Source organism: Macrobrachium rosenbergii, chromosome 47 (assembly GCF_040412425.1).
Source record: "Macrobrachium rosenbergii isolate ZJJX-2024 chromosome 47, ASM4041242v1, whole genome shotgun sequence".
NCBI lineage: Eukaryota > Metazoa > Arthropoda > Malacostraca > Decapoda > Palaemonidae > Macrobrachium > Macrobrachium rosenbergii.
Genome location: NC_089787.1, coordinates 25,530,574 through 25,556,987, shown reverse-complemented (window position 1 = coordinate 25,556,987; position 26,414 = coordinate 25,530,574). Strand labels below are relative to the sequence as shown.

Genomic DNA, 26,414 nt, shown 5'->3' with positions numbered 1-26,414 from the left:
CAAATGTTTACGTATGCACATGTGACCTATTTTTTGTTTATTCATCTGTCATTACAATATCAGTGACACTTGACCTATAGTATATACCCCTTTCTCTAATGCAATTGCATTACGAGTATTTTGGTAATGCTCACAATCGTTCAGCAGTCTTAGCTTAAGAACATATTAGACGCTGCTCAATCATTTTTGCAGTGAAGCTTCTGACCAAATATTTACAAAATTGAACTGACATTGTACATATTGTATTCTAATATACCATAATAATTACAGTTTCTTATTTCTGAATCAAAACTATTACCTCAGGGGTGTACGTATTTATTACTGGGACTTGTTATTCAACGGGGTATTCTTTCAGGCTGGAATTTTATTTAGAATTACTTCAACTGTTATATTCACTTGTTATACTGGCGTGAATTTCTTCAGCCTCAGAAGAGGAAATTAACTAGCTAACCTTTAAGAGATATAGGTTCTTAAAACCCTGTACTTCATTAATTAATGTAGCTCCAGATCTTTGGAGAAATAATTCATATCTGTAACTACAGGAACATAAATTCAGTACCATACCAAACTGGTACGTCTCCTTAGCTATGGTGCCAATATATGTCCATTCATATTTTAAGTGAATTTATATTTACCACCTACCAGAATATTTATGACAAAATAAATTAGGTACACTGCCATGACATAAATGCGCGGATTAAGTCTGTGGTTATGAGGAAATTTGTAAAAGCGTTCAACAAATTGTGCTGAATCTAAACAGATTAGTGTCAGAAACATATTCTTCGCTTAGCACAAGATATATAACGGCTGGTTCCGAGACTCGGCTTAGACTTATTTATAAAATGAAATTGGATTATCTGGTGCTAAAAAACCAAGAAAATCGTTTACGAAGTCGTTTATTAAATATATAAATAAATAGTACTACGTAGTATCCCAATGCAGTATAACACATTTCAAATCAAAAGACCTCTTTTTAACCACAAAATTCTTCAAATCGGCAAAACTTTCAAGAATAACGAAAACAATAATGTTGTCAACATTACCACCCAGTTAACCTGGGAAGTTGGTGACTAAGCCTAGCCACAAACACTCGTGCGAATCTGACGAAGAGCAAAAGTTAAAACACGCACCTGGCCTAGACCTAACTCGTCTCCCCTACCCCTTACGGGAGAGGGAGGGGAGGGAAAGGGGGGGAGGAGGAGGATTTCAATAAAGGCATAAAGACATGCTTTTAAAAAATGCTCATACTAAATCAAAAGAATGTTGACGTTTGGTGGGAGACTACGACCCTCAACATACCCGATTCATAAACAATATTTGGGACTGGGCCAACACCATCACCTAGAGTACCCTCGCGGTGCCTTGCATTCTTCAGCAACTATATACACTGTGTATAAGATATCCACTGACTTATGTAATTACAGACATACACACACATATATATATTATGTATAATATATATAATTACATATAATCTGATGTACTGCTCAGTAAGAAAAACCACAATGATAGTATTTAAAGATAGGTTTTTCGTATACCTGATTTTTTTATACTAAATTGTCTTTACTGTAGAAAAACATCATTGGGACTTCTATTAATTTCATGCACTGGGGAGAGAGAGAAAGAGAGAATGGAGTCTATACCAGAGATTTATTCTAAATTGACAAGGAATGACACCTATACAACCTTTAAAATTATCATCTATTTCCTCCAACATAAGTAGTCAATAGTATAAAGTGATGACTGGTTTACCAGTTCGTAGGCCTATAACAGTCTAGGTTTGTTATAACACTTTAGATGGCTTAGTTATCAATAGATTTATAAACTGAAAAGTCAAAATTATAATGATAATAATAAAGATCTAAGGTTTAAAGTGACACCGAAATGAGAGGATCTTCTGAGCCGAAACACAAGAGAGAACGATCCGTTTACGAACACGTGACTCCAACGAGAGCCAGGAAACAAAGAAAAAGCGCCATCCAATACATCTCGAGTTTCTCTCGTCTGACTTAAGAGAATTCCAACAGCATAAACAACAACAACAGACCTGCAAAGCGATGATCTCGTCTAATTCGAGGTGTCGTGAGAGTGAGAATGGGAGATGTATATATCATGTCAAAAATCAAGGTTAAATTCGTCCAAGGTTGTGAGATTTTGCGCGCCCAGACACCTGGTGTTAGACCGTCTAGGTACATTATGGGGGGAATGCATGGGCCTTTGATGAATTTATCTTTGTTTACTTTCTTTTGAAGTGAATAATGGCTTAAGAAGATTTCGTGTGTGCATGAAAGTAAGACAGTAATAGAATTTAATGCACAAAAAATTGGCCTAACAAAACTGGGGATAAAAATTTTTAATTGAAAACTGCAAAAAAAGTTACTTTATAAGAAGCTTCAACCTGACCATTTTAAAGATAAATACAGAATATTCAAGAACGTTTTTGTTTTAATTATTTATAAAGATAGGCTACAGAAGGCCACAGCAATGTCGAGAGAGAAGTGTTGGAGCGATGGAGTGCAAAGTATGTTGGAGACTTGGAGTGATAGGCGGGATCATAAAGTGGCAACCTCTGGCATCTAACCGCCCCTCGCCACTTAAATACCTTGCGTTGGCCGCCACCAAAAATAACGCCCGACATGTGTCTTAATTTTTTCCCCCTTTTTTTCCTCAACGTCACCCCCAACATAAACAGCCAGCACACTGACTATCAAGAGATGCGTGTTCTGTCTAAATAAACCATCTTGGCTCCGAAGGGCCGATCATACCAGCTACGACAAGCTGTCTTTCACGAAGTTCCATCAGCGCCATATACCGAGCATTATCAAGGTTGAGTGTCAACTTGGTAGAACTTTTCGTCTTACATGTTTCTCGTTATGTTTAGATACACGGGGTGCAAGGGCGATTTATGACTTTATACCGGGCGCGAACATTAGTTTCTACCAAGGGGGATGTATTTCGAATGCCCTCAGCATAAAAATCATGCGTCAAATATTAACTTTAGTACAATATTTCCAATGGCTTTGTGTAATAATTAGATGTTGTTTACGGTCTGTAAAGTGTAGTTGCACGAACTTTATATTATTCTGAGAGAAATTTGGAAAACTAGGCCGGACAAATAATTATTCATTAAATAAATCAGTGAATTTCTTAGTACATAAATTTTAGACTTTCCTTTGATGTCAATGGCAATTTCATCTTTAAACAACAGAGTTGTTGATATTCAATAATAATGCCACCAGTTGCGGAGCCAAGCAGAGATTAATTGTTACAAGATATTGAGATATCTAAAAAAATTTCACGTTAAGATCTCTGCTTAAATAAAAGATAATGTATGCGAATTAATACATGAACTGAAGGTAAAAACAAGGATAAAAATTACTTAAGACTTTAACTGAATTAACCGTGCTATTGTGGAACTAAATCTTCAACGGTAAAACTATATGAAATGTATTCAGACGGAACACTTAATACGATGGAGACATTACAATATAAATAAATAACAAATAAAAAAATCAGATATGGATGACAGGTATCAGCCTACTTGGCAAGGGAAGTTAGGCAATTTAAAAAAAGTAAACAAGTGGTTTAATGTGGACTAATATTCAATGCGTAAAAAATAAAAATAAACCTAAAAATATTCTATGTACCAATTAGCCTGAAGGGTAGTTATTCCGAGAGATGGCTGACATATGGGAAAGCGTTAAATATGAGGATTTGAGAGATGAATATCAAAAGGAGTCTGTGAAGATTTTGAGTGGAGGAAGTTGCATGAGTTAACAATATTCACTAAAAACATCAAGAACAAGTTCATAAACATATCTCCCAACGGAATGTCTGCACTTATTAATAAATGGTGACCTTTGATGTCCTAAAAGTGGTCATAAGTCAGCCAACTTTTTTCTCTTTTTTTTTGTCTAATTTTGGAACATATTTCCTGGCAGAATACATTATCCATAAATACAGCAGACCACCTTGAGTGATTATAGAAGAGATTATCAAATATGTAATTTATGCTTTATGAATAAACTGACAAACTTGCATAAATTATTATGCTCTTCCCACATGGCCACATAGGAAATGGCCTTATGGTCCCTAATTTTTTTTTTTTATAACAAATTACAAGATAAACTGATCCTGTTCTAGTAACATTTGAAATTTTTTTAACTTGGCCTTCGCTCTATTTAAGGTCCTGTCCTGTGCCACTAAAACGAAATCAGAGAAATAATAATGAAGATAGTGTTTGTACCACGTTTGAATGAAATACCTCGAGCTACTAGGATGAGCTGTGATGATAAAGTAAGCATGCTAGATACACTGGCTGACAGACAGACAGACAAAAGCTTATGGTTCTCTTTGTACACTCCAACGATGACAAGCTAAGTGTGACAGACACACTGATGAACAAACGTATAGATGACCTCCCTTTTTGGAACTGAATTGAATACAGGTACAGAATTTAGGCCAAAGGCCAAGCACTGGGACCTATGAGATCATTCAGCGCTGTAATGGAAATTGACAGTAAAAAGGTTTGAAAGGTGTAACAGAGGGAAAACCTCGTAGTTGCAGTATGGATCAATTGTTAGGAGAGGGTGGAAAGTAAGGTGGAAGAAAGAGAATATGAAAGGAGGTACTGTAAAAGGAGCGAAAGGAGTTGCAGCTAGGGGTCGAAGGCACGCTGCAAAGAACCTCAAGTACCGCATGAGATGATGGTGCTATCCCCCTACGGGAAACCTCCCTTCTTGGTGTGCCTTTGAACCAAGTCCGAGTGGAATCGTTCAACCTTGTAGGAGCTGCCGTGACAATGTAAGCATGATATTTACACAGATGGACAGACAGTAAATTGGCAAATGGAGGTAAAAAATTGAGACCCACCAACCGTTGGTAACTAATTAATAAACGAAGACGATAAGCACCTGCGTAAACAGGGAAGATAACATACAGTACAGTACTTACATGCTTAACTATTATCTTAGATACAATTCTAGGCTGAGCTCGACCAGCAACTTCATAAAAAAATATGAGACTTTGCTATTAAGTCAGCTGTGATATCTTGCACAGTGAAGTGTCTGGCAAGAAGGGTACAAAAAGGGAACTGCTGTCCTGTTATAATGTATGGATTTTTTATAACCTGAATTTCATATCTGGCCAAACTTTCTTTTGTGGTAATCTGCAATATACCTTGTGAGATGGGAACAGTGCAAAAATTTGAAAAAATAAGAACTAATACAGTTATGATGCCATTAGTTTGTCTTTTCCCAAGCAGTTAGTTCAATCAGCAAGTCTTCAAAATTATAGATAGAACAATTCAAACAATGAATTGGAACAAGTAACCTTTACATGCCAAATGTTATAATAACCCATTGTGACAAGTTTGCAGAGATGGGTAAAAGTTTGGCACAGTTACCATTATAGTCTCAGTAAGACTTTTTTCTGCTTTTGTAAGTTTTTATTTGTGTTCCAAGGACAACCGTTCTGTGCCAAATCTGCTTTCATTTGTAATAAAATGAATGACAAACAAACCTTGTGGTCATTATTTTGCAGCTGATTTATATCAAAATCTTAACTCCTTGCTCTCACAAATCTGTTTCGGATGTTCTTTTTAATTTAGCAAATGACACTAATCTTTCTTACACTCTTATGTTGTCCTTATACTGTCTGCTTTTAATTTTATGTGACAAAATTTAAATATGTCAAGTTCAAGATCTTAAAATTTTCTTATGGATATATATTTCTTGATGTATTAAAAGTTGTAATGTCTCCAACTGCTTAGTTTTAATATATCTTATACTTACAGTACTTTCATAAAAGGTATTGTTCCCATAGGTTTGTGTATTGTATGAAGTATCATCAAGAGAGAGAGAGAGAGAGAGAGAGAGAGAGAGAGAGAGAGAGAGAGAGAGAGAGAGAGAGAGAGAGAGAGAGAGAGAGAGAGAAAGCCTTAGGAAAAAACGAATGAATGAATGAATGAAATTTGAGCCATGTAGTCCTCACTTGGGCTGAGAGGCCATATAGAGCCATCAAGGTCGTCAAGATGAATGAATTTTCATGAGAAAATTATCATTACAAATATAAAATGCAGATATCTTTAACAAACCTATATATTTAATAATATACAGACATACCCTACTTAAAATGAGTTACGTTCCAGATGCTGTTCGTATGTTGAACTGTACGCAAGTTGGTTACTGTACGCTTCATGCCTATTTAAGAACAATATGATATTTTAATTTGCAATCCCATTTGTTTGTATCTCTGAATGTTCATATGTAAGGTGGTGTCTGTAAAACATTAAACATAAAGGGTTTAAATTTCACTAAAAATACAAATTGCTTTGGGAAGGCAGTAAGGGGCTCAAGTGAAGCCTCTCCACCATAAAATCATGGTACTCATAAATCAGGAATGCACCAGAATGTGCTCAACAATGAGCACACTAGTGCATAGCTACCATCTAAAATGTATGCTGTATACTGTGTTCTTGTGATCAGGGGTTGTCCTCTCCTCATTTGGGTTATAACAACTTGTACCTTTTGTTTACCATTAAAAACTTGTAGACCAAGTACTTATATCCTTGATGCTTTTATATTAATACTTGTCAAGGAAGGGGGAAAACTGTCTGTCATGCTATCTTCTTAAAATGTATGACCTAACTAGTCTTTACATAGTAATAATTTAAAGTGGCTTCTTTTGCATCTGTCTGCTACATCATTTCCATGAATTCCTGCACAAGACAGAGCCAGTCAAGATGGAAGCCATTAAAAACTTTCTGAGAATCAAACACACTCTTAGATCCACCATATATGACAAAGCATTATCATAACTAATCAAAACGATGTCCAAAGTCTTAACTAATGCTGTCCACTCTGCAGAAATACAGCAGCGTAGTCTGGTAACTTACATATAATTCATCCTTATGGATTACAGCACATCCATTCTTTGTCTTTGCACCATCCACATGAACAGTATTGGTTTCAAGGAATTCAAGAGTTAACCTCTTCCGCAAGAGTATTCTTTGAAGATGATTTTGGGCATAAGAAACTTCAGGTATGACCTAAAGTAGAATATGAGAATGGTTAACTTCTTGGATCGTTTGCCTTTAGAGAGAAATTTCAGTAGCTTTTGCTGTGAATCTAATCTGGAAGACTTAGATAATTTTGGCTTACTAAACTTCTAAGTGCAACCAGCTGGTTTTCAAACATCAAAGAAATGGTTACCAGGGGCAATTTAATTCTACACTAATACCACAGACCCAACTACTCCCTTTGCACATCAACTGGAAATCCATTAGTATCCATACAAATTCTCTCTACATACAAGGTACTAAATGCCCGGAAAATATTCTAAGGCCACTATGATGTACAACTCGTTTCTTTCACCGTCTTACATGCAGAAGAACATATCTGACAGCCGTAATCAAACCAGGACCTTGCATGTTTGGAGAAGAGTCACTTGCAATCAGGAACAATGCTTCGAGGCATATATTCCTGAGAAGTGTACCACTAAAATATGGATCACCCTCTTTCACATCAAGGTTTTGATAACAGAGCTATACTGTATATATTGATTCAGGGCTTTTATTAGACCCCAGTCATATTTGGCTTAGCTCTACTGTTATATGCATAACTGCCAATAAAACATTACATTTTAAAACTTTATTATAAACACACACAACAGATGAGAAAAAATTTGTACTAAATGCAACAGAGCAAGCTCTTAATAGAAGACATCTGTGAAATATTTGTCATTTACCATACTTAAAAAAGTACAATGATTGCAGTGATGTCTAACATTTATGACGTACTTAGATGCCTTAAATTCGGTTATGGGATCATTATAGCACTGTATAAACTATCAATACCTGTTTACAACATTCATTCAGAGCCAAGTTGATTTAAGGGGGCTGAATGTCATGAATCTTCACGAAATGTTTTTGGTGTATCAAAAATTATAAAAAAACCTATGGCAAACTAGAATATATCTATTAAGCTCCACTACTACCCTCCAGGTTGATGGGGATAAAATTTTAAAGAGAACATGTGAAAATGTGTTGCCGCTTTAAAGATATGGCCAAAAAGAACTTAAATCAAACTCTTGAAACTTTTAGTTACTACACCCGCAACTCCCTTTTAACATAAAAATGTAATCTATTTGGAAGTAATGAAAAAGTTCAGTTAGAACACATATGCAAGAAAGAATAATGAGAGAGAGAGAGAGAGAGAGAGAGAGAGAGAGAGAGAGAGAGAGAGAGAGAGAGAGAGAGAGAGAGAGAGAGAGAGATGCTACACTTAACACATGCAGATGTTCCATGGGAAACTGGAGTGTAGGTAGGTTATTCTATCATTTTCCTCACTGTAATAATATTTATTACTATCTTGCAAAATCTTTACTAGTGCACAAATTACCTTGTTTAAAAGCCAATTTCTAAATAAAACACTGTTGTCTAAGGCAAGAGGAAAATGTCATTAATCTACAGGAATGTTTCTAAGACAACTTACCTTAGTTTTGTTGTAATAAATAAAACATACACACATAATCTTTGAAGTCTGATATCTGAACATTGAGCTTTTACCAAATTTTGTACAGCAAATATCTGAGGATTTACATATGAATTAGCCAGTTCTTTATATGTCAATTTCAAAACCAGATTTGCCAATAAAAAGACAAATGACAATATCAATGTTATTCTACCCTCAAGTCAATTTTCCCTACAAAAATCTGTTTACCATAATTTTCCTCTATGGAATACTAAATTGCATGCAAAATCTTTGATATATAGATAAAAAAAAATGTTAAGATCCTTGAAACTCTTAAAACTTGGCATTCAGCCCCCTTAAAGAAACAAGACAAGTAATTATGATATGTAACACAAGTAATTCTACGAAAATGATAAGTTACTACTTTTATTCAACATACAAAAGTAAAAGTGCTGGCCTCAATTATGTACAATATCATATTTGACTCTTTCACTAAACTACAAAGATTCCTTTCCTTAAGCTACAACACATATATCCAATTCTACAAAATACTCTAGACAACACTACTACCCTAAGTTATTAGATCTAATCTTAGTTTTCCTTCATTTTCCACCAAGTAAGTCATATCAGCTAAAGTCTGCTCTACCATAAACTCTTCACATCGTTCATTCATCTGTGGAAAGAAAAGTAAAACGATGAGAAATCCAAAATTTACGCGATACTGTGAACAAATTACTTCTAATTCGAACAGAAAAAGTTAGTTACCAAGTAAACTTACCAGCCTAAGCTCTACAGTACATGCGCATAATATTCTAGTAAACCTTACAGTATAACACAATGAAATTAAGTGAGTAATGTTTTTATAAAGATAAAGAACCCATCGACCTGTGAGAATCACATATATGGATTTTTAAAAATGCCCCAAAATTAAATTTATGTAAAGACAAAGAAGAAAATAAGTAAACCAATGTCTAAAGTAGGCAATGAAATATAATAAAATTTTTACTGCATCCATTTCTTACAGCTGAGAGAGAGAGAGAGAGAGAGAGAGAGAGAGAGAGAGAGAGAGAGAGAGAGAGAGAGAGAGAGAGAGAGAGAGAGAGGTTCTACCTTCCTATGGTATTCCCATTAAATACTGTACAGAAAACTAATTGACAATATCTACCCATGAAGCAGACACTAAGTTTATGTTGATGAAAAAATCATTTAAACAGTGAGCCTATGGGAGTCATGACATGTGACTTCGTGGTATGGCTACCTTACTTAAGAATGACGATAATATTTCCAATAGTTCACTCTATTGAGAATGTACAAACCCTGAATACAACTGAGCCAACAAGACAAATATAAAAAATACATTACTGTTGTAAATACTGGTTTCAAATTATGAGCGACTAGGTAGTAACAAATCCGAGTACAACTAAATTCTACTGTGTAAATGAACCCTACAGTGCACTGTCATTTCATAATCAAAATTCCTACCTAACAGTAAGATGACACTCAATACCATAAATTCAGATATTGGGTTTGTTGCTAGATATGATTTTTGGTAGTGAAGTCATTACTCCTTTCAGTTGTTTACCTTGCAATAACTTCCAAAGGAAAATGATGAAGAAAGGTAATAAACAACACCTTATTTAAGTCAGCTCCAGTTCAAAGTTGCTGCCATGCATTCTAGTGCCTTAAGGAAGTTGATATCTATAAACTTTCTTCCAAGCCAAGTCTGGCAATTTTCTCAAAAGTATTTTCTCAACTGTCCCACAATGAGAGATGTAAAGAACTACAGTATTCCCTTACCATAATGCCAGATATTTTTCTTAATACAATATTGTTATTATAGCAATGCATTTGAAGTTCAACTCACTCAAGCATCATCTTACTCTGCATCTCAACACCCTTCCTTCGAAAACCTAACTTTTGGCAAACTAAAAACACACTGTTCATGACGAACAATTAGGTTTAAATTTCAAGTCTTCATCTATCATCTAAAAAGTAAGGCAGCTACAATTTGTTAATCAAAAATTAGGGTAAAAAAAATGAAAATTACACCAAAAAGTACGGCAGCTACAATTTGCGAATCAGAAATTAGGGTAAAAAAAATGAAAACTACACCAAAAACACATACTGTACATGGAACACTTACCCCTCTGAATTCATGAGTATTGGGGGGATGCTTGAATTCAGGTCCAAAGTTAACAGAAACAGTTATGTTCTTATATAACGATACAGCTGGGTAGTAAGTGCCACCATATATGTCTCGGAAAGCCTCCCCATAGCATTTACCATTTCTGTAAAAAAATGTGTATTCAGATCAAACAAATCTAGAAATTTTGTAAAATTTTACAGGTTTTCCATAATACACTTTATTCCGTAATCACATCACGTTTTTGAGTCCTTACAGGCAGATGCAGTTAAATGAACAATGCAGAATTTGCTAGATTTTCTAGTTTACGAAATAATTCATTATTTATCTGAATTTTACAAGCCAATGCACACTGGCATTTAGCTTGAAATGGATAAGGATCTAATCAATATAATCCCCAACAGCTTGGAATGTTTCCTGTTATTAAATATAATGTTTAACTGTAAGATGTACTACACAAGGTAAAAATATCTTGCAAGCAGTTATCCTGACATATAAAGAACTGCTGAAGAAATATATAACTTCCTTTATCACTGCCCTTAAAATGCAGCAGGTAAATGATCACTTACTTGAAGAAAACAATCTTTGCACCAGGGAGTGGCTTCAGCTTTTTAACAGACTCCGCTAAGTCATCTTTGTCTTCATAGTACAAATGAGAACGAAACTTTACAAGAGGCTGAAAAGGAGAAAAGGAAAATTCAACACTCGAGTCTCACAGGCATGCGGAGAATAACTTTTCCAAGGAATGTAAAAACATCTACAGTACTACACATTTACTACCTGAATGCAATATTTCAAGTCTTTCAGGTAATGACATCATTCAAGTACAGAATGTTTCTGACAAAACACAACCTATGAAACTTGTCATTCTGCAGATGCAACAAAAACTTTCAAAATGTTGCATCTATGAAAATATAAAAAAATATATATTTTTCCTTAAATCTTGGTTGAATAAAGACTAATATAATTGAACTTGAAAGTCACATGTATTAGAAATCAATTTTACAAATGTACTGCGAGTAATACAAAAAGAAAAGAAATAATGCATAAGAGTACCTCTATCGGTAGTTCCCGTTGAGGACTATCTGTAAACCTTATCAAGACTAAAGTCAACGTTTTTAGTACTGTACTTGTTTTCCTAACATACAAATAACAATCCTATCCTCAAATTAATGAAACAATTGTACAATATATATATGAGAGAAACCAACATTTAAATCTTGTCAATATATGTTTGTATTAACAGGAATGATGAGAATGGTCAACAGAAATTACAATAGTTCATTACCTTATCTTTATATGTAGGTGGAAATCGAGAAACAGGATTCTTATCAGGTAGACTAATCATGACTCCTAGGATATCACCCTCTGAAAAGCCGCAGTCTGCATAGTGTTTTCCTCTGGATTCATGAAAAACAGTGCCTTTCCTGAAAGTCAGAACTGCTATTTAAAACCTGACACAATGCACAACAAATTTGAAATGATCAAGTTTTCCTCACTGTGACCAAACAGTGAGCACATACCATTCTGTAGTTTCCCATCAGCAACAGAGCCTGTCACAAATATTGCCAATTAATTTCTTATCACAATGTCTTAGTCTTGGCCTGCCATTATGTGTAGTTCCTTTACAAATACCAATTCCATCATTTCCAATGCCTGGGGACTACATTTTATATCGGACACACTCCAAAAAGCATCCACATCAGCCATAATATAAATCATCAGTGACAATAAATGGAATGATTTTCTTTTGATTTAGAATCTCTCGAGATTTTCACAAAGCACAAAAGGTCCACGAAAGAACACCAAAGTTCTTGAACTAGATAAACAAGACTGCTGTATGTTGAACTGACATACAAGGAGTCCTAATTACTCTTTACTTGCTTTATTATTCTACAAATGTGCAGCCTATACATTTGTATTTTTATTCAACGAACATTACATGTTCTCGAATGAAAGGGAAACATCACAGCAGAAAATGTGGGGGTTAGCAATCCAATTGAAACTACAGAAAAGGCAACTGAAGCAACACACGACAAAGTAACACACTTGAGAAATAACGGGAAGCTGCAAAGAACATTTAGTTCTACGTACTGTGCATCTCTCAATGCACCCAGTATTAAACATAGTACATCCCTGCGGAACCTATACAGTACTTTGATGAATTTTGAAAAAAAGCTTCCTATGTTATTCAGCAAATATGAATGACAAAGTAGTGGGTTAGAATTGGAAAATACATATACACCTTTGTCAACTGAGTTAAACAATTCTGTCATACATGCTTGTTTTCTTTTCTAGTGCTTTTGGAATCGAATTAAAAAAAATCACCACACCTCGCAAAATTACATTTTTCCATGTGAATAGCTTAGAATATAATCCTCCACACAAAAATAAGAAAGAATGCTCCTAGATATTTCCCAATATATAAAAAATCTGTATTTAAAAATTTCTTACCTTGACCTCCAAGAATATCCAAATTTATCATAACCTAATGGTGCCTGGAGATTGGCTAACTGCTGGCACCAACCGAGCCGTGTGTGGGATCCTTCTGGCTGCTCGTCGATCGTACATTCAAAATACCAAGTGCCATAGCTTACCCCTACAATAATATCTACATTAGAAAACAATACAGCAAAAATTCAACAGAATACATAAGAACAACATTATATAATTACGAAGTTATAAAAGATACAAAAGGTTTTGTTAATCACACATCAGTAACAAAAGCAAGGGGACACTGCTGAGAGTGATAAAACACCATCAGTTATTCATAACTTACCATGTGTAGCTCTAATTAGACAATATCCTTTATCTCCTGTGACAGCTAGGCGATCATCAGCTGTTCGTAGCTGAGGTGCACGGTCATGCAGTGCAAGAAGCACAGCCCCAGGGCAGAGCGCCCTATAAAGCCAACCTGGAATAGGTTTACCGGCCCAGTCGTTGCTTTGATCAAACTCCTGCCTGTAAACAACAAATAAATTTATGGTGGTTAAACCGAAGCAGAGCTAATCATGACAAATTAAACTTTTCCAGAGCACAAACATCTTTAACACAAGAACTACCAACAAAAATATTCCTTTGTACTCTCCAAAATGGTCTGTACAGTACAGATGAGAGTAAATACGATGAATGACATAACATGAGTAGAAGTGAGGATAATCTCATGGTGGCCCTCCAGCAATTTTTACTGTACGAAGTAAACATTTAGATGAAGTACGATCCCTTGTCTGTTATTTGTTTTCATTTCTTTCTCTACATCTCACTAAGACCCAAAAAGGCCTACTAACAACCACACATCTAATTCACTACTTAGTCAAGAGACAATAGGTGTTTAGGGAAACCACTATACAGTACCATCCTCATCTGGGATCAGAGCAATTTTACTTGGTTATGAGTTGAACTCTACACTTGTGCTATGAGGGCCCCACAAAGAGAGAGCGAGTGAGCAAGCAAGCCCCTGTAATAAACACATCACCTAAAAACCTCAAAACAGCTAGCCAACAACCAAACGACCATGATAATGAATGCATTTTTCTGTAATACCACAGCGTAATATGAATATAAGAAGGCCCATAAAACACTATTTGAACGCTGCAACCATATATTTCGAGCACTTCCTTCTGTGCCCCTGTTCACTTGTAAAATATGGACAGATGAAATGTTACAGGAGTATATATACAAAGCATATGTAGGTGTGGCATTAAGTCTCCGATGGTATACAGGTGACCATTTCTCAAGAAGGAGGGAAAATAAACAATTCCCTAATACTGTAATACAGGCAGTCCCCGGTTTATGACGGGTCCGGTTTACGACGTTCCGAGGTTACGACGCTTTTCAAATATATTCATCAGAAATCGTTTCCCGGTTTATGACGCATGTTCCAGGGTTACGACGCGTCGTACGCCGATCCGACGGAAGAAATATGGCTCCAAAACGGCAGAATAATCAAAATTTGGAGTTTTTTTTATGAAAAACTCAAAAATAATGCAGTTTACATCGTTTTCAATGCACCCCAAGCATTAAAATTAAGGTTTTCTTAGGATTTTTGACGATTTTCTACGATTTTTCAGTTTACGACGCGGAGTAAAAACGGAACCCCCATCGTAAACCGGGGACTGCCTGTAATATACAAGCATTACCTGAAGGGAGCATGAGGATCCGGCTCGGCTAAAATATATCGGTAACCGTCCTTGTTGAACGGATGATCGACAGGATACCCATGTAACTTGGGAGCTGGCATGTCCCCCCTGGTCTTCTTGCTACTGGCCGTCGTATCTGGCATCTTTCTCTTCGCTCCCCGACCTTTACCTGAAGGTTGCTGCTGAGCTAAATAATAAAAATACTGTATCAGAATTCACAGTCAGAAAATGCAGTTTCATTTCTTCATGACAAGCTCAAATATTACAATAATTCACTTATATGTAAAAATGCAGATTAAATTATGACATTCATAGGTCTTCAGTTTCTTTGCTAATTAAATAAAAAAAAGCAAATGACACTTTTATAGATAATAATAGAGCCAATTACTCTTCAAACTTAAAATAATGTGGCATCAGACAATACCACACTCATGCTCTGCATGCATAAAATGGTACATAAATTAATATAAATGCATATAAACCATACAAAAATATACTTAATTCGACTATAACCTAAAAATGCAAGAAATGGCAATCAGTAATAATGAAGTATATAACTTCAGTCTACATACCATTTGCTACTAAACTGCCTAACTATACAAGTTTTTTTGTATTCCCTTACAAAATATAAAAATAATCTTACTATGATGATGCTGCATTCTTTAAAACTTCAGCTACTAGTTTTTTTAAAAATATTGAAACATTCAAAATTGTTTTGAAGATCACTTTTAAACTGAACCTAACCATTTTTGTGATTGTCTACGTTTAAATTAGCTAAAGTATATCCAATCTAAAAAAAAATTTTATTGATACTGTATATGAAAAGGTATTCTGTGAAATATCAGTCGCAAGTAAAATTTTGAAATGACTGACCATCTGATTTTTAAAAGTCCTGTGAAATAACAAAACAGCAGCTATTTCACTGACATAAAAAGGAACTGGAGACAGTACCACTCGAAAATTTGTTTAAAATCATACACACATACTCTCTATAGAACCATGCACAACGTAATATTTACTGAAGTATGAAACAGATTATAATACAATATACAGTATTAGGAACAACTATCTTCCCCTGCTATGTAAATTCAGAAGTGGTCTCTTGTGTCCCACTGGTATCTGAGCCTGGGGAACTTATATTCAATCATGAAATTTTTTGCATTGAGTTACTACAAGCTCCGAGTAGACATATGGTAAAGACACTACAGTATTTCCACTACTGAATGATCAAAACCATAACTTTGTCCAAGGTATCTGCTCAAAGCATCTTTGGACTTATATAAACTGATGTTTTGTTGCTGTCTATATACAAGGACACTTGGGAAATAAACATGATTAAAAATACAAACAAAAGCTAATATTCTCATGGCTTAATCAGCTCTCCTTTAGATGTTACTGTCAATGCAGCATTCAATCTGTCATTCAATTTTCTTTCTACCTTCTACTTTTCACTCTTTCAATCTGGGCATGTACCACATGCCTAGAGCGGCGAGAAAATTCCCTCGAAACCTAACCCCTATAGGTTCTTCATACATATGGCACGTTTGTAACATTCCTCAACGTAATTTTTCAATAACCTTAAGAGCAAAGGCTTCAAGTTATCGCCATATTCCTTAATGGTCTGGCTCCAGTCTAATTTTATTTCAACTTTGTTTTTGCTTCCTTCCATACTTCAAAATTAATGTCACTTTCACTCAGCTGGGCAACTTACTAATTCTACTCAGTATTACATAATTTATGAAATGTAATGCACATTCTGTACCATTAAAATTAGTATGACAAAAAAGCATACATGAAATTCATTAAAGAAAATTATTCTATGGTTGAAAAAACCTGGGAAAAACTTTTTTTTTTACATATTCATTAATGGACTATCTGAAGCTTAAGCCCTTTGCCATTAGACATATTTAAAGATGGCTATCATCTTTGAAAACAAGAGCCCCACCTAGTCTTCGACACCAAACTGACACTAGTCAAGATAATATCAATTTTTCATATCTTTTACCTGGCCATTATCCAAATAGAAATACGCAACATTAAATAACAATAAAAACTTGCAGTACTGAGCCGTTGGTTTCAACCCCCAACATAACACAATCCAACGAAGTATAGTCAAATATATATCTTATGCCGTTTGAGAACAAATATATGCGATACTGTATGCTTTTATGCATCAAGTGTTTTCTACCTTTCATGAAACCAACCAAAGCTATAAACTGATTCAATGTCGCTATCCCTGTTAGCTTGTCTCAACTTTATATGATATTTACCATCATTTTGTGCTTAATGTCAAATCCTTATCAACACTTTCCAAAAATGGAGAGATCATATTCCACTATAACAAACAGAAGTCATTAGCAATTCAAAGGGATTCATGCATATTCTCTGAATAAGGGGAACCTATATTTCTACTAATAAAATTCTTTAAAAAAAAAATTACAGCAAAAGCATTGAAAGTAAAAGTACACCTACCATGGCAATATCTTACTGCAACTACACAGTCAAAATGAGCATAATAAAACGTAACTACAAACTGACACAGCCAACTTTCAGCAGTAAACTACAGAGATTAACACGATCTAGTGAAGCAACAGATGACATAACATTTAAGCAGCAAGGTTCACTAAAGAAAAAGTCTTAAGTTAACATGACATATATATATGTATATGAACGACGAGAACAAGCTTCTTACCAGCTCCTGTGGTTCCCTCTCACCAGCTCGCACACCCACACATACTATATCGGAACTTTTTAAAATACGAGGAACGTTAAACCTTTTGTTTGTTTCCTCTAAGTGTGAGATCAACTTGAAGTATTTAAAGGACTAAAAAATCACTATGATATTATATATAAGAGAAAGTCATGTTGGAAAGGACAGCAAATGAAAGAACAAAATAAGATAAAAAAAGTAAAGTCAAAAGGAGTGATTCAAAACCCTAACTAGGCACTGCTGATCAACTTTCTAAGCATGGGAACTTCATGAAAACAGAGTTCTGAATGCAACTTCATGAAATACGAGGTCTAGATATCAATTCTGTTATTTCTCCACAAATCCCTACAGGAGAATTTTCTGGACTAGCTTTCTTCAGTGCAAATATATGTCCATGCCTGATGGCAAAGTTTTTAATAACACCAAAATGGTAATACAGATTGTACGACAAGGTTATCTAAAATAATAACAATGCTACAACATTACTTCACATCATCAAAAATCACCCACGTGCAATAATCCCCTTGACTTCTGACTACTTTCATATTCCTGATGCTCCAAGAATTTTTAAGTCTCCAAGAGATTAATTATGTATTTTGATTTAATTATTTAATAGCTTACTTCACTTACATTAGGATGTAATGCATTTCAAGTAATTTCCTCATTGCAGCAACAAGTCCACATGTATTTGGTAATCACAAAAATTTCTTAAATATATTTGTGCTGTATAATGTAGGAAATGGATAATCCTCTAATAAACACTTATAATTCTGATCAAAGCAGATAAACCTTAGCAATTTAGGCTCAGAAATGCTTATGAATCTATTCTTGTCTACAAACATACATTTATATCTCAATACTGGACTGTCGCCAAATAATTCCCTGCATGGGTTTTTAAAATTCTATGCCATTCTTCCTCAATGCTATGCAACTAATATGGTACCACACAGTCTTCAGAACTGGCTTGGGGGATGAGTAAGCTGTAAATTATGTTACAGTGGATTTAACAGTTGGTGTTGTTGCTGCAAAACCTAATCTTGTGTGAGAACCAACCAATCCAATTACTGTACATGATGGATGGCCACTCAGCTGATCTGTTTCTGCCTGTGGGGGAATTCTGGGCAAACAGTTTAAGAGCTGCTTCTAGTTTTCTTAGGGAAGATATAGAGCTATACAATTTATGGTAAACATAAATCATTGTCACTACAGTACCTCAAATATGAAAATTCTAGCCAGTGTCTACCATTAAAAATATCCTATATTTTGTACATTATTCTCTATAGTCAGCTAGGTCACTGATAATTAGAAGCTTACAATAACTATGCTGTCTATATTAATTAGCTAAAGCCTTCTAATCTTAGCCTACATTCTCTCTTAATTACCAGTATACTTATTGTATGGCAAATGTCAGTAAAAAGCTGCATTTTATCATATTTACAAAGGGAAACAATTCTATAAAATTTTAAACGCAAGATGTGGCAGTGAAATATATGATACAGTAATTATGAACAAATTATTTCAGACAACAGTCACATCTGTACTGTAACAGCTTTGCGTCTGAAAAATTATGTGCAGAAAAAATCTGGAAAATAAACGAGAATAAATGAGAAGTGGTGTCTGATTTAGCAAGGAAGGATTGTTATTTATGAGAAAACAAGATTTGTTTTTGTTTCTCTCCGCTGAAACTCTCCAAGAAAATATTCTAGATCAGAATACTGCAAGGCCTTCTCAAAATCTGTTATTGCACTGTTAAGTGCTCTCTCTCGTAACGAACCCTGAACCTGACAAAATTACAAAAGCGTCTGATTACAAAAACACCTGCATCTAAGCGACTTCCAGCCTGATCATCATGAAATTGTCAACACTCAACTCTGTGTGAAAAACTGTGGGCTACCTGTGGAAAAACAATTACTTAAGATTTCTGAAAGACTGTCCACAATGATCCCTGACGTGCCAAGACAACATACAATTAACCAAACTTGATAGCAACAAGACATAATAGCATATTATCATTACATTTTTCTATGTTAGTGCCACACAAGTTAACATCTGATTGCACATCAGCAGTGTTTATCAAAAGATTACTGTCACACAATACTTTTGCATGAACAAGCATGCATCTTAAGCTCCCAAAATTTTTCTAAGATCTTTTTACCAGACAGTTCTTTTAATATGGTTAACACTCCTTTGTCTTGTGAGGTTAAAGCAAGCAGTAGTAAAAGCAGCACAAAAAATTTTTATGTACACTGGATCCAAGTGGCCAAAACAATCATTTGAATGGAAAGGTAAAGGACAAGTAAAAGTGGTTTGAAAAATTGACATCTTAGAATTAGCACATTATTAGCTACAACAAAATCTATGAAAGAACACTACGGGGAAAAAATTGTTTGAAATATAACTAATGAATTCAGAGTACCCTCCAGTGAATGAAAAAGATTAAAAAAAAAAAAAAAAAAAAAAAAAAAATTTTCCTGGATCCAGTAACCCAGTTTTACTGGACAAATCTGAACAGGCTACTAAACCACATATGAGGCCTGTTGCAAGAGACAAGGTGCATAATGGCCAAGTTATTCCTTGGGTGGCAACTGCCGTTAGGCTGGGGGGGAGAGACGGTGAGAAGGATACGTACTGGAGCTGGAGAATGGAGATCGTAACCCACCAGGAGCATCAACAACCGGTCGAATGAGTGTCAAGTCAGTTGTCAGCAAACCGAAAAATGGATGATGTGGACCTGGCTCCCCACTCTCACCCGTTTCTTCCACGGTGAAGTATGTGTCAACCTCTTTCATCAACATTCTCTGCAACTAGACATAACAAGGATTAGACCATGGTCATTCACGGATCGAAAAAGGTAATTTTTGAGGAAAAAACATACCTGTATATGCACACTGAGATCAAATAGCCAAATTATCAGCACTAAGCTGGAGGAAAGAGATTACATCACTAATTTGTGTATGTATTTGTTAAGTTAAAGTTAAAGTCCTCCTGGGACTCTGTAGGCTCATAAGACAAGCGCTGATCTCCTAAAATGGAAAAATTAATTGGTAATGCTACACAATGACTGGAAAATTACAAGAACCTGTTACCAAGTGAATTGTTTTTAAGCTGGGTAACCACCTAAGTTGGACTGGGCTATCTAATTAATATTCAAATAGAAAATTCAAGTGTCACATTACTGGGCCAATGTAATGGTCTTATATATTTTAAGACAAATGACATTATTTATGGGTTTGCAGCATCTGGATCATATCCAACAAATAATAACTGCAGCTCATGTGACTTTGTGCCATCTACCATTCTCATTTTCAATCTGACCTCCCCTTATTCAGATTCTGCATGACCAATACCGCATGAGAAATCATTTGAAACGGAGATCATAACCAAACAACAGACCCTGCTAATTTTACCTCCTTCTCAATACACCTATTCTAAAGTGTGTGTAGGTGAGAAAATTAACACCTTTCATCAGACTGAAATCATCCTCCTCATCTTCACCATCACTTTTATACTGAGTTCTTTGCATCCTCTTCCTTCTTGCATACTTGCTGCTCGAATTCTCATCAGGTCTGAATCTTCATCTATGCCATAATTCAGTAAATTCTCACATATGCCAACTGGTCTTCTAAATATCATGGAAAATAAGAGCCTACTACATTTACCTATGTAATCAAAATAAATGTTTAGAGATCCCTACAGACTTACATAAAATCATCAGACTTACAGTTGCATGCCATGACTGGGTGGTTCGACGCGCTGAAGTTGTAAGGGCATCCCAGTGTTGTTCAAGGAAAGGAATGATGTCACGCTGAAGACTGAACATCAACCGCCCATCTTTTTCTTTGGCGTTGTATTGTAGGTTGGCTAGCGCTGTGATGCACATATCTCGAAGCTCTGCCAAAAATTGTTGATGAGGTAACAGTTTTTTGAAAATTAGTCTAAAACAAAAATGTACAAAGTTTACAACTCCGCTTTAAGTAAATGATATTTGCAATGAAACAAAACAAACAGCACCAAAGATATTTAAGAGTTGTGTACACTTCTAGAGGCAGTCATTTTATTTTCTGTTTGGGAAAAACACTTGTGAAGCTACTTTTGGTATATAATCCATTAATCTATGACTTTTCTTATTATGGCAAGCTGTAGATGGTACTGAAATTCTTGCAGGGTCCCTCCCAACCCAGATACATTGCTTCCAGCGTTTTACATTTCATTCAGTCTCTTTGGACTTCCAACATAGTAGTCAAACTTTAATTTTACCTTGTCCCAGTTTTCCCCTATCCTTTAAGAACAAATCCTTCAAGTGAGCCCAACGAATCTAGAAATGTGACTCAAGTTTTCTTACCAAAATAAGATTCATACAGCTATATTTTACTTTTCATCTACTCTTTCTTAACTTTTGAACCTAATCTCAGGTCAGATTTTAATTCTGTAATCTATCATCACAGATTTATGGAATTAATTTGTTAAACAGTGAAAATATAAATAAAAAATTGTCAACTTCACTTTCTATTAGATACTACTGGATTAATTAATCCTAAAATTCATTTATTGGGAGGAGCAAACACATTATCAAGGCAGTTAAAACTGTAAATACATAAAACACAAAAAACAGTTAACACGAGATGAACTTACGAGCTTGCGTCTTTCGAAATATTTCAACCCCGTTGGGAGAGCAATTCTTGCACGTGAAGGAGTAGCTCAACATGAAGGGAACCAACTTTCCTAGCTGGTAACTAATGCAGGATTCATGAAACCACGAACCACACTGCCAGCACATCAACTCCACTATGTTCAGGTTACGAAGTTTCCCACTGTATGTAAAAATTTAATTAATAGTTATCTTCACATTGCAACTGAGCACACAACCTATGCACACGTAATTTTAGCTTTAAGAGAAAATAATTGAGCCCAAAGAGAATGCTAACTTTTGGCTTACAGGCCTGGTTAATTATTTTCACAATTACCAAGACTTTAAATAAAAAAAATAGTGTTGGATAGACAAAAAATTACAATGGTGGGGAAAGAGAAAAGATAATGTCTTCCTTTCAAATCCCTATCATCACCCTCTGCATAGGGTTAGGTATCTGAGGTCCTCATTCTTTCTTGAATTCTGGACTTCCTTCTGGTTCTGTGGGAGGACTGAAATACATACCAGTGTCAAGTGGTTCTACATTAATTCAATGTAAGTTGAAGCTGAAGAGTGGCTTTACAGCTAAGACAGAAATAGAGTGCAAAGAATATCATTTCATATTTAATCTGTTGACTTCAAAGCTTACTAATAAGAGATTATTTGTGGTTTTATTCACTCCATTTCCTTGAGGTGCACTGACTACCATAAGAGTTAAATTAGATGGTTATCATCATTAACACTTTTACACTCTTCTGAACTCCCATCATGACTAAGACTTAACTTATCCCCTTTTCCAGGATTTCTTAGGCTTTGCTACAGGTCTTTGTCCTACTACTTTCTTACCTACTTCTTTTCTGACCAACTGTTTTCTATGACTTTTCATCAAATGTCTGCTAGTAAGTGCTAACCTAGTTCTGATTACTGTATGTTATACAAAATAAACCACATTCATCACGTAACTTACCAATACCCACAAGACGAAAGACCCCCCTTCTCTCCCAAGTCCACAACGCCAGACTCACAGTTGTCATTTTCATCTGAGTCATAGTCCATCCTGAAAAAGAGCGAGACAATTAACAAAATATATCTGAAAATCTCCCATGTACAGGCAGTCCCTGGTTTACGATGGGGGTTCCGTTCCGATGCCACATCGTAGGCTGAAAATGATCATAACCCGAAATATTATCGAAAATCATAAGAAAACATTATTTTTAATCATTTGGATGTCTTGTAAATGATGTAAGCTTCATTTTTATTGAGTCAGAACATGCGTTACAACCCAGGAAATAATTTTTTATGAATATATTTGAAGAGCGTCATAAGCTCGGAACATCGTAAGCCAAGCCCGGTGTAACCAGGGACTGCCTACCTATATTCATCAAACACAAATAATTTAATTTTTCCTCGACTAATCCAATGACAAAAAAAAATTATAATCGAACATGGACATAAAACATTTTCTTATACATCCAATCTAATTTTTTAAATAAGAACATTTTCTACTGAACACTAAACTAATTACATCATGTTTTCCACTTACTCCGACAACCATAAGGTGTTATAAAAGATTTCTGTCACCACCAATTGCCAGGCTCCAGATAAAAATCATTTTGAAGTTTCTTAGACATACTAACTTGAGACATCTTTTACTTGAGTATGTAACCTTCAGCGTGAGCTGGAATCAGTTGTTGAAGCTGGGTAACAAGGAAAAGATAAATTTCTTTGTTCATACCGATATATGATCCATCACCTTTTAGGAGACTCAATACGTAGGAGGGAGAACATGTCTGTCACCTGAATGAAAGCTGAAACCCAAAGGGAATGTCATGATCCCTGTCCTATATGCAAATAAGTAGAGCAATGACTATTGTAAAACTTCCCACTCAGTTTATCATAGGGAAGCCGCCCTAAGCCTGAGCAAGGTGTCCACAGCCTCGCTCAAGGAAGGAAATGTTCGAGAAAACACCAATTGCTTTGAGTTATTTTTGTTGGAAATCTACAGTTTCTATGTTATGATAGTGAATACCAAACCAAAGAAACTACAAATTCCCAACAAGAAATAAAAACATTTTGAAAACCGGAGAAAATCATAATTCAGCACAGCCGCAGCTGCCAATAATGAGGGGGGGGAATACAGGAACTGTGCGACTACCTCAAGTACTAGGCCTATTTCGACTATAACTGGATTAGCGCCATTTACAAGCAGCAATAAATTTACTTCAATGGAATGTGAAAAAGGAAGCTACTTGATGACTAGATTGAACAAAAAACACAGAATAACTAAACTGTGATTAATATAGGTTTAAATAATTATCTTGAATAATTTCTATATCACAATAAAAGCAAACTTGGCATATGCGCTGCCATATCCCTAATCGCCTACCTCAGGTCAATGACAGGTATTTAATAAACTGCTTTTGTCATTAAGGAGCCATAAACTAAGCTTAAAACAAACTAGGCCTATGCTAGTAGCAGCACCACAAGTTCCTGGTTGTGACTACATGGCAGCCCTAACAAAAAAGTATATTGTGAAAACATGGGGATAAATCCTAATCTAGCCTAACCCAATTTAAGTGCAAATTCTGGTTATTACCTGAAAGGAGACTCCTAAAATCAGTGTCACACCATTAGCCTAATTGCAAATGAGAATTGGAAGCTTGCCGTCACTGCCGTAATCCACATCTCTGGCTTTAGGTCTTGTACTCTTAACTTGTTATGGGTATAAATCAGATGCTCAGATCACTGCAATGGGTACGAACATTAATAATCACTGCATAACTCCAATAATATTCCTTTTTGATGATTCAGGAATAAAAATTGTGAAAAAAGTGTTAAATAGTTTTAGGTTACGCCAGTTTCTCCCTAGTCACAACCTGCTTAAAAGGTCAAAGACATATTTCAACGGCACTGCATCCCAACCTAACCTATCCTAGGGTGCTGATCCATGCATTGCAAGACAAGCAAACAGCTATTCTGCGGTACTACCAAACTGTTGCAATTAGTGACAGGAAGAAAATAAAAGGCAAATATCTTAAGCCGGGTAGTATGCCGAGTGGGGAGATGGGGGATAGGCATTGGTAATTTCGACTCCTAACGAAAACTCCCACAGGGTAAAAGTTACTACAGTTCATGTGCTTGATGCTAGGCCGAAGTGTTACTTTGAGGTCCAAGGGAGGGGGGGGGTAAAGCCCCAAGGCCAGGTCAGCGCACCGCACCCTAAGTAAGGTTAGGTCAAGCACAATACTCTAGAAAAGGTTAGGTAAGGTTGCTTTGGTTAGGTCACAGCCAGTGCCGGACCACATATCTGAATGGAATTTCAGTCCCAGGATCTGTTTCCGATGTCCGGTGTTCCTTGGGGGGGGGGTGATCTCTGGCCAGGTAGGTTAGACCTATTTTCACCGTCAGATTTTTCTCACGCCTACCCTCGTCTCCCTCCTCGCATACGTCCCCATAAACCAATAAATGTTAGCCAATTCTATAAAAAATATTTCTATAACAAAAATAATAATTCATGTAAAAAAACCAAGAGATCTTAGTCTAGGCTACACTGGCCCGTAAAAAACACCTCAAACCAATTTACGAGAGATAATAATTCCTAACAAGGTCTGGAAAGGTCACATACGCTTACAGGCCTATTGTCCTATTTTATTTTCCGTAGCCCATTCCTGATGAGGATTAGCCTGATTACCAGGCTAATAATGGCTACAATGACGTCATACGCTTATATATGCGATTATACTCTCCCCAGACTAGACCAAATTAAGGTCAAATTAAAAACTGCTGACGATTGGTTCAGGCTAAAATACCCACCACCAACAGCAGGTCAGGCTAGCCCTATTACACCTCTACGGTTAGACTGTAGACTAGACTGCCTGGTTTAAGGTCCGGTGTGACTATAATAATTATGAATTAAAAAACGTGACGGTTACTTTTAACAATTAAGCTCCAAATGTTAAATTGGTCTAAAGTATATTAAATTACAGACCGATGCCGGTACAAAAATACTGTGTACCCTATCATGTACCAGCGTACCGTAATACGTACCGCCCTCATTTAAATATACGCAGAAATGCCAAATATACAGACAAATGATATTACAGCAATATAAACGAAGTTACAAACCGCATAACAGTCTAAAATCCTTACATCTCGTGTGTGGTCGATGTGTCCTCGACCAAATGGGTATAAACAGCGACTTTGAAAGTGTGATTGTAAATTTGTAAGTAATTTATGACGTCATTTTAGTAACGGTTATTTTCAGCGACCTCTAGATGGCAGCAGTTGCGTCGTCATGGCGACGTCGCGTCGTCTTGGAATCTAT

At 35.7% G+C, this 26,414-nt stretch overlaps 1 protein-coding gene across 10 annotated transcripts in view; it reads right to left on the bottom strand.

Annotated features, from left to right (window-relative positions):
- Nucleotides 1–26,414, bottom strand: part of ash2 (Set1/Ash2 histone methyltransferase complex subunit ash2) — a 61,496-nt gene extending 35,082 nt beyond the window's left edge. The window contains exons 1-13 of one of the 10 annotated variants that reach the window (XM_067090364.1): nt 26,240–26,345; nt 24,687–24,835; nt 23,058–23,147; nt 22,096–22,274; nt 21,185–21,354; nt 20,093–20,267; nt 14,754–14,940; nt 13,394–13,575; nt 13,069–13,213; nt 11,903–12,041; nt 11,184–11,290; nt 10,615–10,759; nt 7,635–9,144 (exon numbers count right to left, since the gene is read on the bottom strand). In XM_067090364.1, the coding sequence (XP_066946465.1) occupies nt 9,043–9,144; nt 10,615–10,759; nt 11,184–11,290; nt 11,903–12,041; nt 13,069–13,213; nt 13,394–13,575; nt 14,754–14,940; nt 20,093–20,267; nt 21,185–21,354; nt 22,096–22,274; nt 23,058–23,146 (1,620 nt within the window). In that variant the 5' untranslated portion in view covers nt 23,147; nt 24,687–24,835; nt 26,240–26,345 and the 3' untranslated portion in view covers nt 7,635–9,042. Of the gene's footprint in view, nt 1–7,634; nt 9,145–10,614; nt 10,760–11,183; nt 11,291–11,902; nt 12,042–13,068; nt 13,214–13,393; nt 13,576–14,753; nt 14,941–20,092; nt 20,268–21,184; nt 21,355–22,095; nt 22,275–23,057; nt 23,148–24,686; nt 24,836–26,137 lie in introns of those variants that run through there. The other 9 variants (XM_067090365.1, XM_067090367.1, XM_067090370.1 and 6 more) reach the window with 9 other exon arrangements.